Source organism: Ranitomeya imitator, chromosome 6, assembly GCF_032444005.1.
Source record: "Ranitomeya imitator isolate aRanImi1 chromosome 6, aRanImi1.pri, whole genome shotgun sequence".
Lineage (NCBI taxonomy): Eukaryota > Metazoa > Chordata > Amphibia > Anura > Dendrobatidae > Ranitomeya > Ranitomeya imitator.
The window spans coordinates 345,102,986-345,115,728 of NC_091287.1; the positions used below are offsets into that span (position 1 = coordinate 345,102,986).

General features: G+C 41.1%; 1 protein-coding gene across 3 annotated transcripts in view; it reads right to left on the reverse strand.

Annotated features, from left to right (window-relative positions):
- Positions 1 to 12,743, reverse strand: part of ATP9B (ATPase phospholipid transporting 9B (putative)) — a 481,605-nt gene that overhangs the window by 17,588 nt on the left and 451,274 nt on the right. For all 3 annotated transcript variants that reach the window (XM_069730937.1, XM_069730939.1, XM_069730938.1), the window contains exons 22-27: positions 9,449 to 9,593; positions 8,578 to 8,642; positions 7,617 to 7,772; positions 5,589 to 5,653; positions 4,817 to 4,925; positions 1,071 to 1,128 (exon numbers count right to left, since the gene is read on the reverse strand). In XM_069730937.1, the coding sequence (XP_069587038.1) occupies positions 1,071 to 1,128; positions 4,817 to 4,925; positions 5,589 to 5,653; positions 7,617 to 7,772; positions 8,578 to 8,642; positions 9,449 to 9,593 (598 nt within the window). The remainder of the gene's footprint in view (positions 1 to 1,070; positions 1,129 to 4,816; positions 4,926 to 5,588; positions 5,654 to 7,616; positions 7,773 to 8,577; positions 8,643 to 9,448; positions 9,594 to 12,743) is intronic.

The following is a 12,743-nucleotide window of genomic DNA, read 5'->3' on the forward strand; positions in this document are numbered from 1 at the left end:
AGCGGTTCAGAATTGGGGTATCAGCAGGATAAGCAGCTTGTGCAGTTTGAGGATAGATGGGGACGGTGCTGGAAATGTGAGAAGTCAAATATGTCTTTGCTGTAATTTCTGCAGCAGAGTCATGGCAGGAAGAAGCCAGAAAAGAAGGTAAAAACGAATGACTCGACCATAAAGAAAATCACTATCGGTAACTATACTGTAATCTCTTACATGTTCTGCTGCACTGATATCTACCACTATTTGGTCACAATATGGCAGTAATATCAGTGTTGGTCTTTGTATAGATTTTTTTTTAGTAACAGAGCAGTCATTGCTGAGGTTTTACTACATCCACTATTAGGGTGCACCACCATAGTTGTAATCAGGGTTACCTGTTTAGGGGCCCATATAGAAGTTTGTCCCTTTCCTGAACCAAACCCATAGCTACTCCTCTGCTAATGCCATTTAAATTAATTAGTTATGAAGGGACTGGGTAAAACCATGCACATATCATGTGCAATGGACTCCTCCTTGCCAGAAACCCCACCAAACAAAATTTACATTAGCGTCCGGAAGCAATATGCCGCTTTAGCCCCTCATTATTATTTATAACTTAAAAAACAAAAAATGTGTAATGAATGTTACTAGCTGATACTGTAATTAATACCTTCTTTATGAGCTGTGATTAAGTTTCAGTTAATTCCCTTTGTCATAGCGCTGTAATAGATACGGTTTAAGAAATAAAGTAAAATAAATGAAACATTAACTATCAATTAACCCTTTAAAAATACCTCCTAATATCTAGACCGGCAAAGCTGCAAGCAACATGAGAATAAAATGTTAATATTTTTAGGTATTAAGTTGTAATTAAAACAGCACTAATTTCAGGTGGCATGCATCAATACAAATACTGATCACCCATCATGCATTGCATGCTGGCAAGGGGTACTGCCGGACTATCGATTTACCTGATAAAAAGAAAGCAATATACGACTGTTGATAAAATTTTAAGCTGGCGGAAGCAAACTTGGAGGAAAAACACTCAAGACAGACAAAAATCCCTTTTGCCTAGCTAAATGAGCCCTTCTTACCTTGGTATATGCTGATTAAAACCCAGATGAGGAAGGTTTTAAAAGACAAAGATCTTCCCTGCGAAGAAAGAACAGCAATGTTAAATAAGTGGTATTACCTAAATACAAGTAAATGATTCATTCGGAAGTTCGTCTTGGATTTCATCATCTACAATTCTAAATTATGACCTAAAATATTTGATTTGATGATATGTACTGGCTATAATATAAATGCAAGAAAACATGTGACTAAAACTGCTAAAAGCCACTCTGGAACATAAAGACAATTAAGCTTAAAAGCAAGGATATTAAAACTGAACTATCAGTAATATATCACTATATTGCCGCTTTGCTGAAATTTGTCTTTTATTGATATACAAATTAGGTGTGCAAGTGCACTGGTGGGTGTATCAGTGCACTCACTTGCAGTCTGGCTCCTCTCTGCTTCTCCCCGGGCCGGCACCACTATGCACAACCAGACCCGTGAGGAGGAGGGGCATGCTGTCACCAGCTCAAACTTCAACTGGATATGCATCCTCAGACACACATTCAGCTGAAGTGTATTGGGGCACAGAGACCCACCGGATGTATAAGCTGTAATACATGCTGCCGGCCAATACGAGGCCAGCAACTGACGTCAGCATGCATATGAATGAGGACGCAAGGCAGCGACGTTATGCGCTCCCGTCGATTGCAAGCTAAAGTCTACTGCCGGGTTTAGAAGAGGACGCAGCATGGCGGGGGAGTGGAGGGAAGGTGAGTAGAATCATTTTTTTCTATACAATAAAGAACAGCAGCAGAATGGGGGACACATACCAGCATGGGGAACATATATACCAGGATGGGGGATATATACACCGGGATGGAGCCTTGGACTAGTGACATATATACCAAGATTCGGCCCCCAAGGGACATACAGTGGCTCGTGAAAATATTCAGCCTCATTTTCAGCCTCATTGGCATTTTCGTGTTTGGAATTTCACTGTTTTTTTTTTAAGGTTTACATCAGGTCGTGTAAAGAACATGCCTACACACTGTGAACATTTGTTTTCTTTTTATTGTGACACAAACAATAAAAAGGACAAACAACTTCAGTGTACATAACTATTGACCCCTAAAGTCAGTACTTTGTACAGCCTCCTTTTGCGGCAATTACAGTTGCAAGTTGCTTTGGACATGTCTCTATGAGCTTTCCACATCTTAACACTGGGATTTTTGCCCATTCCTCAAGGCAAAACTGCTCCAGTTGCTTCAAGATAGATGGTTTCCTCTGGTGAACAGCAATCTTCAAGTCTGACACAGATTACCAATTGGATTAAGGTCTGGGCTTTGACTAGGCTACTCCAAGACATTTACAGAGTTACCCTTAAACAACTTAAGTGTTGCTTTAGCAGTATGCATTGGGTCTCAAATCACTGACAAACAGGTTTTACTCTAGAATATCTACGTTTTTAGCACCATCCATCTTCCCATCGACTTGGACCATTTTCCCTGTCCCTGATGCCAAAAAACATCCCCACAGCATGAGGCTGCCGCCACCACGTTTTACTGTAGGGATGGTGTTCTTGGGGTGATGAGCTGTGTTGATTTGGTGCCAGACACAGTTTTTACCTGAGACACCAAAAAGTTCAATTTTGGTCTCATTCGAGCACAGCACCTTCCTCAATACATTTGAGGAGTCTCCCACATGTCCTTCGGCAAACACAAAATGAAACTTACAATTTTTGTGTGTAAGTAAAGGCTTTCTTCTGCCCACTCTTCCATAAAGGCCACCTCTATGGAATATACAGCTTATTGTGGTCATATGGACAGATACTCCAATCTCTGCCTGGGAACTTTGCAACTCCATCAGTTGTCTCTGTGATGCCTCTCTGATTAATTCCCTCCATGCTCATGCAGAGAGTTTTGGTAGGCAGCCCTCTCTTGGCAGGTCTTGTCACAAACACAGGTTGTAATGCAACAAAATGGGTAAAAAGCGAAGGAGGGACTTTTGCAAGCTGCTGTATATACATAATGGGAGATGTATATATTTCAGGAAGGGTTACATATATACTAGGATGGAGGACATCATATATACTAGGATGGAGGACATATATACACTCCCTGACAGAAGTTATGTCGCTTATCCAAGTTATGCAAATAAAAGCTTATAACCGGACGTGAAATTCAACCATTGGTTGTATAATTTATTCTTTTGAAAGCTGAAACCCTCCGAAATGTGGTTTAGGATAAGAAAATAAATTGGCATCAATGCAGAAATATTGATCGGTTAATAGACACAGAATGGTCAGATTTTGCATAACTTTTTTATTTTTCTATCAATATGGCCATGTGAGGGCTTATTTTTGAAGTTTAACTTTTGAATGACATCATTGGTTTTATCATGTTGTGTACTAGAAGACGGGGAAAAAATTCCAAGTGCGGTGAAATTGCAAAAAAAAGTGCAATACCACACTTGTTTTTTGTTTGGCTATTTTGCTAGGTTCACTAAATGCTAAAACTGACCGCCATTTTGATTCTCCAGGTCATCACAAGTTCATAGACACCAAACATGTCTAGGTTCTTTTTTATCTAAGTGGTGAAAAAAAATTCCAAACTTTACTAAAAAAAAAATTGCGCCATTTCCGATACCGGTAGCGTCTCCATTTTTCGTGCCGAGCTGAGGTTTTTAATGATACCATTTTGGTCCAGATACGTTCTTTTGATCGCCTGTTATTGCATTTTAATGCAATGTCGTGGCGAGCAAAAAAATGTAATTCGGGCGTTTCAAATATTTTTCTCGCTACGCCGTTTAGCGATCAGGTTAATCCTTTTTTTAATTCATAGATCGGGCGATTCTGTATGAGGCGATACCAAATATGTGTATATTTGATTTTTTTATTGTTTTATTTTGAATGGAGCGAAATGGGGGTGATTTAAACTTTTATATTTTTTTTTTGTTTTTTTCAGATTTTTTTAAATATATATATATATTTTTTTTTAACTTTTGCCATGCCTCAATAGCCTCTATGAGAGGCTAGAAGCTGGCACAACTGGATCGGCTCAGCTACACAGGAGCGATCATCAGCAAGAATTATAGGCTTGCTATGAGCGCCGACCACAGGGTGGCGCTCAAAGCAAGCCGGCACCAGCAACCATAGAGGTTTCAAGGAGACCTCAGGTTGTCATGCTGACGCATCGCTGACCCCCGATCATGTGATGGGGGTCAGCGATGCGCTCATTTCCGGCATGATGACCAGAAGCGGTAGTTAAATGCCGCTGTCAGCGTTTGACAGCGGCATTTAACTAGTTAATAGCGGTGGGTGGATCGCGATTCCACCCGTCGCTATTGCGGGCACATGTCAGCTGTTCAAAACAGCTGCGGCAGCTAACGTGCAGATCTAATTTGATGCAGGTGTTAGTTTAGGGAACGAAAATTTACAGGGTGATTCCATAATTTTTTCCCTCAAAATTGAGTAACTCCATAATTTTTTCCCTATGCTTGGTTTAAAAAAGTAACCATTACTGACTGCCACATTTTTTATTCTTGATTTCTTTTAGTGTTTCTTAAAGCCAGAAAGTTGCCATTTGAAATGACTTTAGTTTTGTGTCATGTCTGTGATCTGCTTTTTGTTCTACAAAATTAAACAAATGAATGAAATTCCTCCAAGGCCGGCGATTCCATAATTTTTGCCAGAGGCTGTACAGTTACCCTACACTACATGCATATTTGCACACATTTAGTGAGAAAAAAAAAAGTTAATACAAGTGCTTCTCAAACTGCTTACCTTTGTGAGGTCTTTATATAGCTCTGGGTACAACAGTGCCGTTTCAGGCTTCACATCTTGATCCAGTACTAACGAGAAAACTGGAAACATTGTATAGATGGTTGCATACCTTGGAAAAAAAATTAAAATAAAATAAAAAAATAAATAAATGGAACCAAACTCTAATAAGTTTAATATATGCAGCTATAAGACTAAAGTAGCAGGAATGGCCATGGTCACAAAAACAGTAAAATATAGAGCACGCCACACAATCTAAGGCTTGAAAACAGAACACGTCATGGTGTATCCACACGACAGAGGAACCCTGCTGGGGAGGCAGCTAGGAGAACTGAGGGGGTAAGTTGCAATTTATGAATTACCGCATTTCTCCAACATTCCTGATGAGATACAATTACTACACAAACATGTAAGGCAAATGATTATTTCACGACTCTTCCATCAGTCGTTCACATGCCTGTTACTTGGCTGCTTCATCATTACTGTCAATGAGAAAACCACCATGTACCTGGGTTGGATACGCAGCTGAATAGAACCCCTCCGGTGTCAATTACTTTCATTTGCCCGAAAATATCTGTTGTTTTTTTCAAGGACATTATTTTTTGCTTCCTCACCATGTTAACCATTAGTGCATGAATAATATGGGAAAAACTAATTATAACATTTTCCTTTAGACATAATTAAATGGCAACCAACTGATCTTGGCCCTGATGTAATCAAACAAAAATAGTTTTGTTACCAAGTTGTCACCAAGTAAATACTAGTTTTAACTTACCCTACCATTAGGAATCCCTGGTACAAAGGAACAGATGCGAAATAGAAGACTGAGGAAAACACAGCCTTAAAAGGAAACGAGAAATGAAAAATGAGTAAATTTACCATTTTCAGCTTCAAGCCACAGATACCTAACCAATATTTTATGAGATGGTCAATATTTAAAGTGAGATGAAATTGAATTGAAGATAGATGAGATCATATACAAGCTAAATGCATACTAGTAAATGACCACACAATTGAGACTTTCATAGGAGAGATTTAGTAATTTTCTGACTAGTGTACATGCACAACCATGTGTACCAAAAGATGAGCCAATGTCTTTAGCAAACCTGGAAATTTTATGACTCCTCTGAGTCATATCTCTTTTGATACTTATCAAAAAGAAGGAAATCTGGGGCATGCCATGCAAGGCAGAGTTATAGAAGACTTAAAGGTTTTGTCCACTACTAGGACAACTCCTTCTTGATCAAAATGTTTGGCCGCATAAAATAATAAAGCTTATACTCACCCCCCCGTGCCGGCACCATTCCCGCAGTGTCGGCAGGACTCTCATGCGGTGGGTGTGACACATGATGCTAGAGCCCAATCAGTGCTGGTGTCACTGTCTCTGCCTTTAGATAATAGATAAATTGAACATGAAGAGGAAGTCTGGGATGCAGCTGATCTTGGACTTCCTCTTCTCGCTCAATTCTACAGGAGGCGGGGACAGTGACACCAGCAGTGATTGGACGCCGGCGTCACTTGTCACAACAACGGCACGGGAGTCCCGGAAGACCTAGTGGCGACACTGCTGGAAAAGCACCAGCATGAGAGGTGAGAATAAGCTATATTATTTTATGGGGGCCAAATAAGGGATATGACAAGAAGTTATCCAATATTGGACAACTTATTTAAAAGGATTGTCCAAGACTTCAGTATCAGATCAGGTTGGGGATTTCTGACGCCCAGCACAACCACCAATCAGCTGTTTAAGCTCCTGCTGTGGCCAGATGTGCACAGTGAATAGGGAAGGAGAAGTTCGACTCTGGGGACGCACCGCAACTGTTACTATTGAAGTGAATGGGAGCAAACAGCTGATAGGTGAGGATGTCAGGTATCAATCTGCTACTAATACCATATCCTAAGGATAACTCATCAATATAGTCCTGAATGACCGCCTTAAAAACATTACCCCCCTCTAGTTTAGAAATATTGCAGCAGGTAGCTTTTGACAAATAATGGCAAGGAATACCACCATTATAAATGTTAACGGGAGTTGTCCTCTACTGGACAACTTCTTTTCAATGTCCATAATGTGCATACTAATGTCAAAATAAAAGTATACTTACCTCTCAGACCGGCACCGGTCCTCTGCTCCCAGCGCTGTGTTCTCCGGTGATCTCATGGTTTTATATGATGTGAGTGCTGCAGCCCATCAGCAGCCGAGGGACACAGTGCTTGGAGGAGAGGAGCGGCACCATTCGGGAAGATTATTCTGCTTTTCATTACACTAGGCAGATTAGGGATGTTAAAAAAGTAATGGTAATACAGTAGTAAACAACCCTTTTAACACTTTCAAGTTACTACGTCTCACAGGTCAAATCAATTTCCACTTTTGAACAACTCCTTTTATATAACTGCATGTTTAGAGATGCAGCAGTGATCAGTATGACAATAAAATGATGGCGCAGTATCAGCCATTTTCCATAGGACGCTAAGTAGACCTGCATAATTATGGTGCACTCTCAAGTCCAGGCTTCTAAGACTTGCCTTGCAAGAAAAAGAAATATTAGAATCTGAAAATCCACCATAATAATGTCCAAAACAGTAATGGAATAATATAAAATAGCTCTCATGCCTATTGCCTATAGTTTCATTATGGAGTACAGACGGCCATAAATCAGTTTGCAGCCTGTTGATGGGGGGGTCATAACCTTCCCACCCTAGATGCAGCAGGTGCTACCAGGCTAGTGAGGGTATGCTAGTAATACACTGGAACCAAAGCACCCACTGGATAATACAGTGTACCGTCAGATAAATAAGTTACCTGCATAGTGGAAATAATAAGGCCTCTGTGGATGACAAATTGCCCCAACGATGCTGATCTTTTATAGCTGTTTCGACCATGCACCATTAGTAATCTGCCAATGTGTTTAAACTGGGTTATAGAAAAGTCCGCTGCAAGAGAAGCTTGTTTCCCCTCCTAGAAGAAAAACATGAAAAGAAAGTGTTCCAAATGGTAATACATATATTAAGACTTCCGAAGACCTATCAGGCCATTACCTCAAAGTTACTCCTGCATTTCTTACATCCTATTCTCGGCCACAGACAAATATTACTGGTTGTATGAATCCACTCATGGCCGATGGGGTGTCTGTGTTAGCAAATGTATTGGTTTATAATTATCTGAATGCACCTTGGTGCCAAGAAACAGTATTTAAGGTAGCAGCAATATATATCATACTAGGGTAGCCACAAAAATAATGATTTATCTGAAAAATGATTTATTATTATTACGGGTTTTGGAGGAGAAAAAAAGGAGTCTGCACTCCACACAGGACAGTCCAGGGTTTAGGCTACCTAATGAGTCTCGCTAGACAACAGTTGTAGGAACTTCTAAGAAGAACTTCTCATATCTTGGATCCAAGACCATAAAGAGGGCACTGGCAACGTGTGTGAGAGGCACCATCAGAATCATGACAAATAATATGGATAGATTTTTGTTTTGAGGTGCAGAAGGCTCTGAGCTTGTGTTGGTGTAAAGAAGCCAAACACGTCTGGTCAGTGGCCTGAAAGCCCCGTAAATTTTTGACATGAAAATAATAAACACTGGTTGCCATGAGTGGTGAACCTAATCTTCTACTTGGAATCTGTCACACTTATGTTCTAATACTTCTCTATGAGAGATTTACACTACATCGGCTACATCCCAGCTTTATTATTTCCCCTAGTTAGCACCTCATAAGGAAAAACACTAACCCTTAATCATATAACTCCTTAAATCTTACCTTTCCCTCTATGCCAATGCCACAGTCCGCTGCTTGGATCATGCTTACATCATTACCTCCATCTCCTGAATAAACAGATATATAGTTATATCAGACACTAAGCTGAAAATCCCCCGACATCATGGCGAAAACTGCAAAAGTGGACAAGGCATCAGGTAAAAGAAAAAGTATAGCATGCCAATTTGGTCATGCCAGAATCAGCATGGCTGACGTAGGTACAGGTTTGTAAACGTTCCCATATAAATACAATATGAATTAATTTTTAAATATAAAAGAAATTACTTTTATTTTTTTGGATTGATCCTTTTTCAATAATAGTGCGATGCGGGAATGAGGAAACCTAAATTCTTACAACTTCTTTGAAAGCACTTTCCACAAAAAGATGAGCAATGTCCTGCAGCCTGTACTCTGTGAATGAAGGGCTACCAGCATTGTGCCAAAAACTAATCTCTGCCCCTATTACATTACAGAAGAGGCGTATTTCAATTATTCACTCCTGCTGAATACACTAATATCAGTTTATCTGGAATTTTTGTTATTATACGCTACATTATAAAGTTAAACAATGATCATTTTTTATTTTCTCTTCTATATACTCCTAGCTCGCTAAAATTAAGATTCTCACCTATCGAGAACAGAATTGTAAAAGCTAACTTTCTGCTAGCAAATTGGAACTTGAAATAAATAGCTGAAAAAACATATACACACTTAGGAATGAGTGTCTATTTTGCTTTTCATTTGTATCAATATTTGTAAATGTCAGAGTAGGGTTAAATGAGCTTTATATTGAGACACAAAGCCTAGCCTATCCATCACAGAGTCACATACATACAGAAGAACCAGCAATAAATGATAAACGGGCTCCTCTTACCTATGGCACAAGTACGTCTTCCGGTATGCTGTTGCAGAAGCTTCACAATCTGCGCTTTTTGGGTTGGTGAACACCGGCAGCACACAACGGCCGGGCACTGACAGGCAAGCTCAACAAATTCATGCTCATAATATTTTAAGCACACCTAGAGGAAGAAGGGATGCAACCGAAATGACTCCTACTCTTAAATGCTCTAATATAGCGTACTTTATTAGTTCTGTCTAATGTAAACATGTATGGGACCGCTATTCTCATGATCAGTGGGCGTCCCACATTGATCATAGATTTATCATTTATCCTATGGATAGATGGAAAATGTCTTTAAATGACCAATCCCTTTAAACCAAGGTTTCATACGGTCTTTGAAAACCATGGCATCTGCTGTCCATATATGAGCAGAATGTAGCTTTACCTTTGATGATATTTTCATATGATTGATGACAAATAATTAGCTTGGAAAAGTTGCACAAAAGGTGAAGACGATTCACGACAAAAGCCTTCGTTTATTTCATAGACCAGTGTTCCCCAACTCTGGTCCTCAAGAGCCACCAACAGGGCATGTTTTCAAGATTTCTTTAGTATTTCAGAGGTGAAGGAATGATTGTCTGTGAAGGTGATGCAATTATCACCTGTGCAATACTAAGGAAATCTTGAAAAAATATAGTTCTTACCGATAACGGTATTTCTCTGAGCCCATGACGGCACCAAAAAAAAAACAAAAAAAAGGCGGTACCACTCTCCTGCATCAGTTGTTTTACATAGAGAACGATGGGAGACTACTAAACATTTGTTAAATCTTAACTGTGTATCATAACTAGATACCGCGTGACTTTTAACACTATGAGTAGACTATGGCACTATTTTGATGTGAGCACCCACAAGTGAAGGGAGGGAATGTATGGGTGCTGTCATGGGCTCAGAGAAATACCGTTATCGGTAAGAACTATATTTTTCTCTGATCGCCCATGACGGCACCACGGAGAGAATTGCATAGATAGTACATTCAGGGAGGGACCACCGCCTCCAGAACCCTTTTACCGAAAGTAAGGTCTGAAGAGGAGATTAGGTCCAATCTATAGTGCCTATAGAATGTGGATGGTGAGGACCAGGTAGCAGCTTTACATATCTGGTCTATGGAAGCTCCGGCCTTCTCCGCCCAGGAAGTCGCTACTGCCCTTGTCGAGTGAGCCTTAACCTCCCCGGGCACGGACATTCCACTTGCTGAGTATGAGAGACTGATGGCGTCTGTGATCCATCTTGCTATGGTGGCTTTAGATGCTTTTTTCCCCTTCCGGGGACCCTGGAAACACACAAACAGAGAGGAATCCTGCCTACTCTCTCTACTGACTTCTAGGTAGTGTAAGAGACATCTTCTTACATCTAGTGTATGTAGTGTTTGTTCCTCATTTTTAGGATTAGGACAGAAGGAGGGAAGAGATATCTCTTGAGACCTGTGAAATTTTGAAGCCACTTTCGGGAGATATGCTGGGTCTGTTTTTAAAATGACCCTATCCTCTAGGAATTGTGTGTAGGGAGGGTTAGCTGAGAGAGCCTGTAAATCGCTAACCCTACGGGCGGAAGTAAGGGCGACTAATAGAGCTGTTTTTAGGGATAGATTTTTTATTGTAGATTCGTGTAATGGCTCGAATGGAGAATTAGTCAGGGCTTTAAGGACCAAGTTTAAGTCCCATTGAGGAACAACTTTTACCGGAAGAGGCCTTGATCTTCCTGCCGCCCTGATGAATCTAGCGACCCACCTATTTGAGGCTAAATCAAAATTGAATAGGGCTCCCAAAGCTGCCACGTGCACTTTTAGGGTGTTAGTGGCTAAACCCATCTCCAACCCGTTTTGTAGGAACTCTAATATGGAATTAAGGGGAATTTCTTTCCCTATTTTTGCACCTGATGATGACAGAAACTTTTTCCATATCTTGCCATATTGTCTTGTTGTAACAGGCTTCCTACTTTGTAACAGAGTTGAGATCAAGCCCGGAGAGAACCCCCTGCTTTCTAGTAATTTCCTTTCAAGAGCCAAGCTGTCAAGTGCAAGTTCTTGACCTGCGGATGACAGACTGGGCCCTGTGACAACAGATCTTGGAGGTCTGGTAATACCCAAGGGTCTGATATTGATAACTTCCTCATCCATGAGAACCAAGGCCTCTTCGGCCAGACCGGGGCAATTAAGATGACCAGCGCCCCGTCCTCCCGAATCTTCCTCAGCACTGCTGGAATCAGAATAAGAGGAGGGAAGGCATAGACCAGATGGTGACCCCAAGATATCAGGAAGGTGTCCACAGCTACTGGGTTACCCAGGGGAGATAGGGAGCAAAAGGAGGTTACTTTTTTGTTTAGATGACTCGCAAAGAGATCTATTTTGGGAACGCCCCACCTTTCTGTGAACTGGGTGAATATCGCCTGATTTAGTTCCCATTCCCCCTGTTTTAGACTGGACCGGCTGAGGAAGTCTGCTTTGTAGTTGTCTACTCCCCTTATGTGTAAGCTTGTTAGGGATAAGAGGTTGCTCTCGGCCATTTGCAGGATTGAATTGGTCACCTCCATTAGATTTTTGGAACGGGTGCCCCCCTGGTGATTTAGGTAAGATACTACCACCCGATTGTCCGACATTACTCTTACATGGTGAGAGTGAAGGACCCCCAAGAATTCCTGAAGGGCAAATTTTACTGCAAGGAGCTCCTTCATGTTGGAGGATTTGTTGACTGTGGATGGAGACCAAGTGCCCTGGGTTACTAGGTCGCCCAGATGAGCCCCCCACCCTGAAGGGCTTGCATCCGTAGTCAGGACTTTCGAGATCTGAATTACCCACGGGACTCCCTGGGAAAGATTTTCCTGCGATCTCCACCATGTCAGAGAGTGATTGGTTCGAGGAGATAGAGTTAACTGCCCTCCTAAATTCCCTCCTAGATGGATTTGCTCTGACAATATCTGCCATTGAAGTTCTCTTGAATGTAATTGGGCCCACTGGACTGCAGGGATGCAAGAGGTCATAGAGCCTAAGAGGGACATGGCCTGACGGAGTGTTATGGAGGGGAGAGATTGGGTTCTCGATACTAAACTTTTTAGTTTTTGTATCTTGTTCTCCGGGAGTCGACATTCCATCTTTTTGGAGTCTAGAGTGAGACCCAGGTACTCCTGGACCTGAGAAGGCATTAGTCTGGACTTTCCCATGTTTATTAGCCAGCCCAATTCCTTCAAAGAATGCATCACTATTGCCAGTTGATCCTCGCAATGTTGCGGGGAGGAGCCTATCACCAAAAAATCGTCCAGATATGGAACG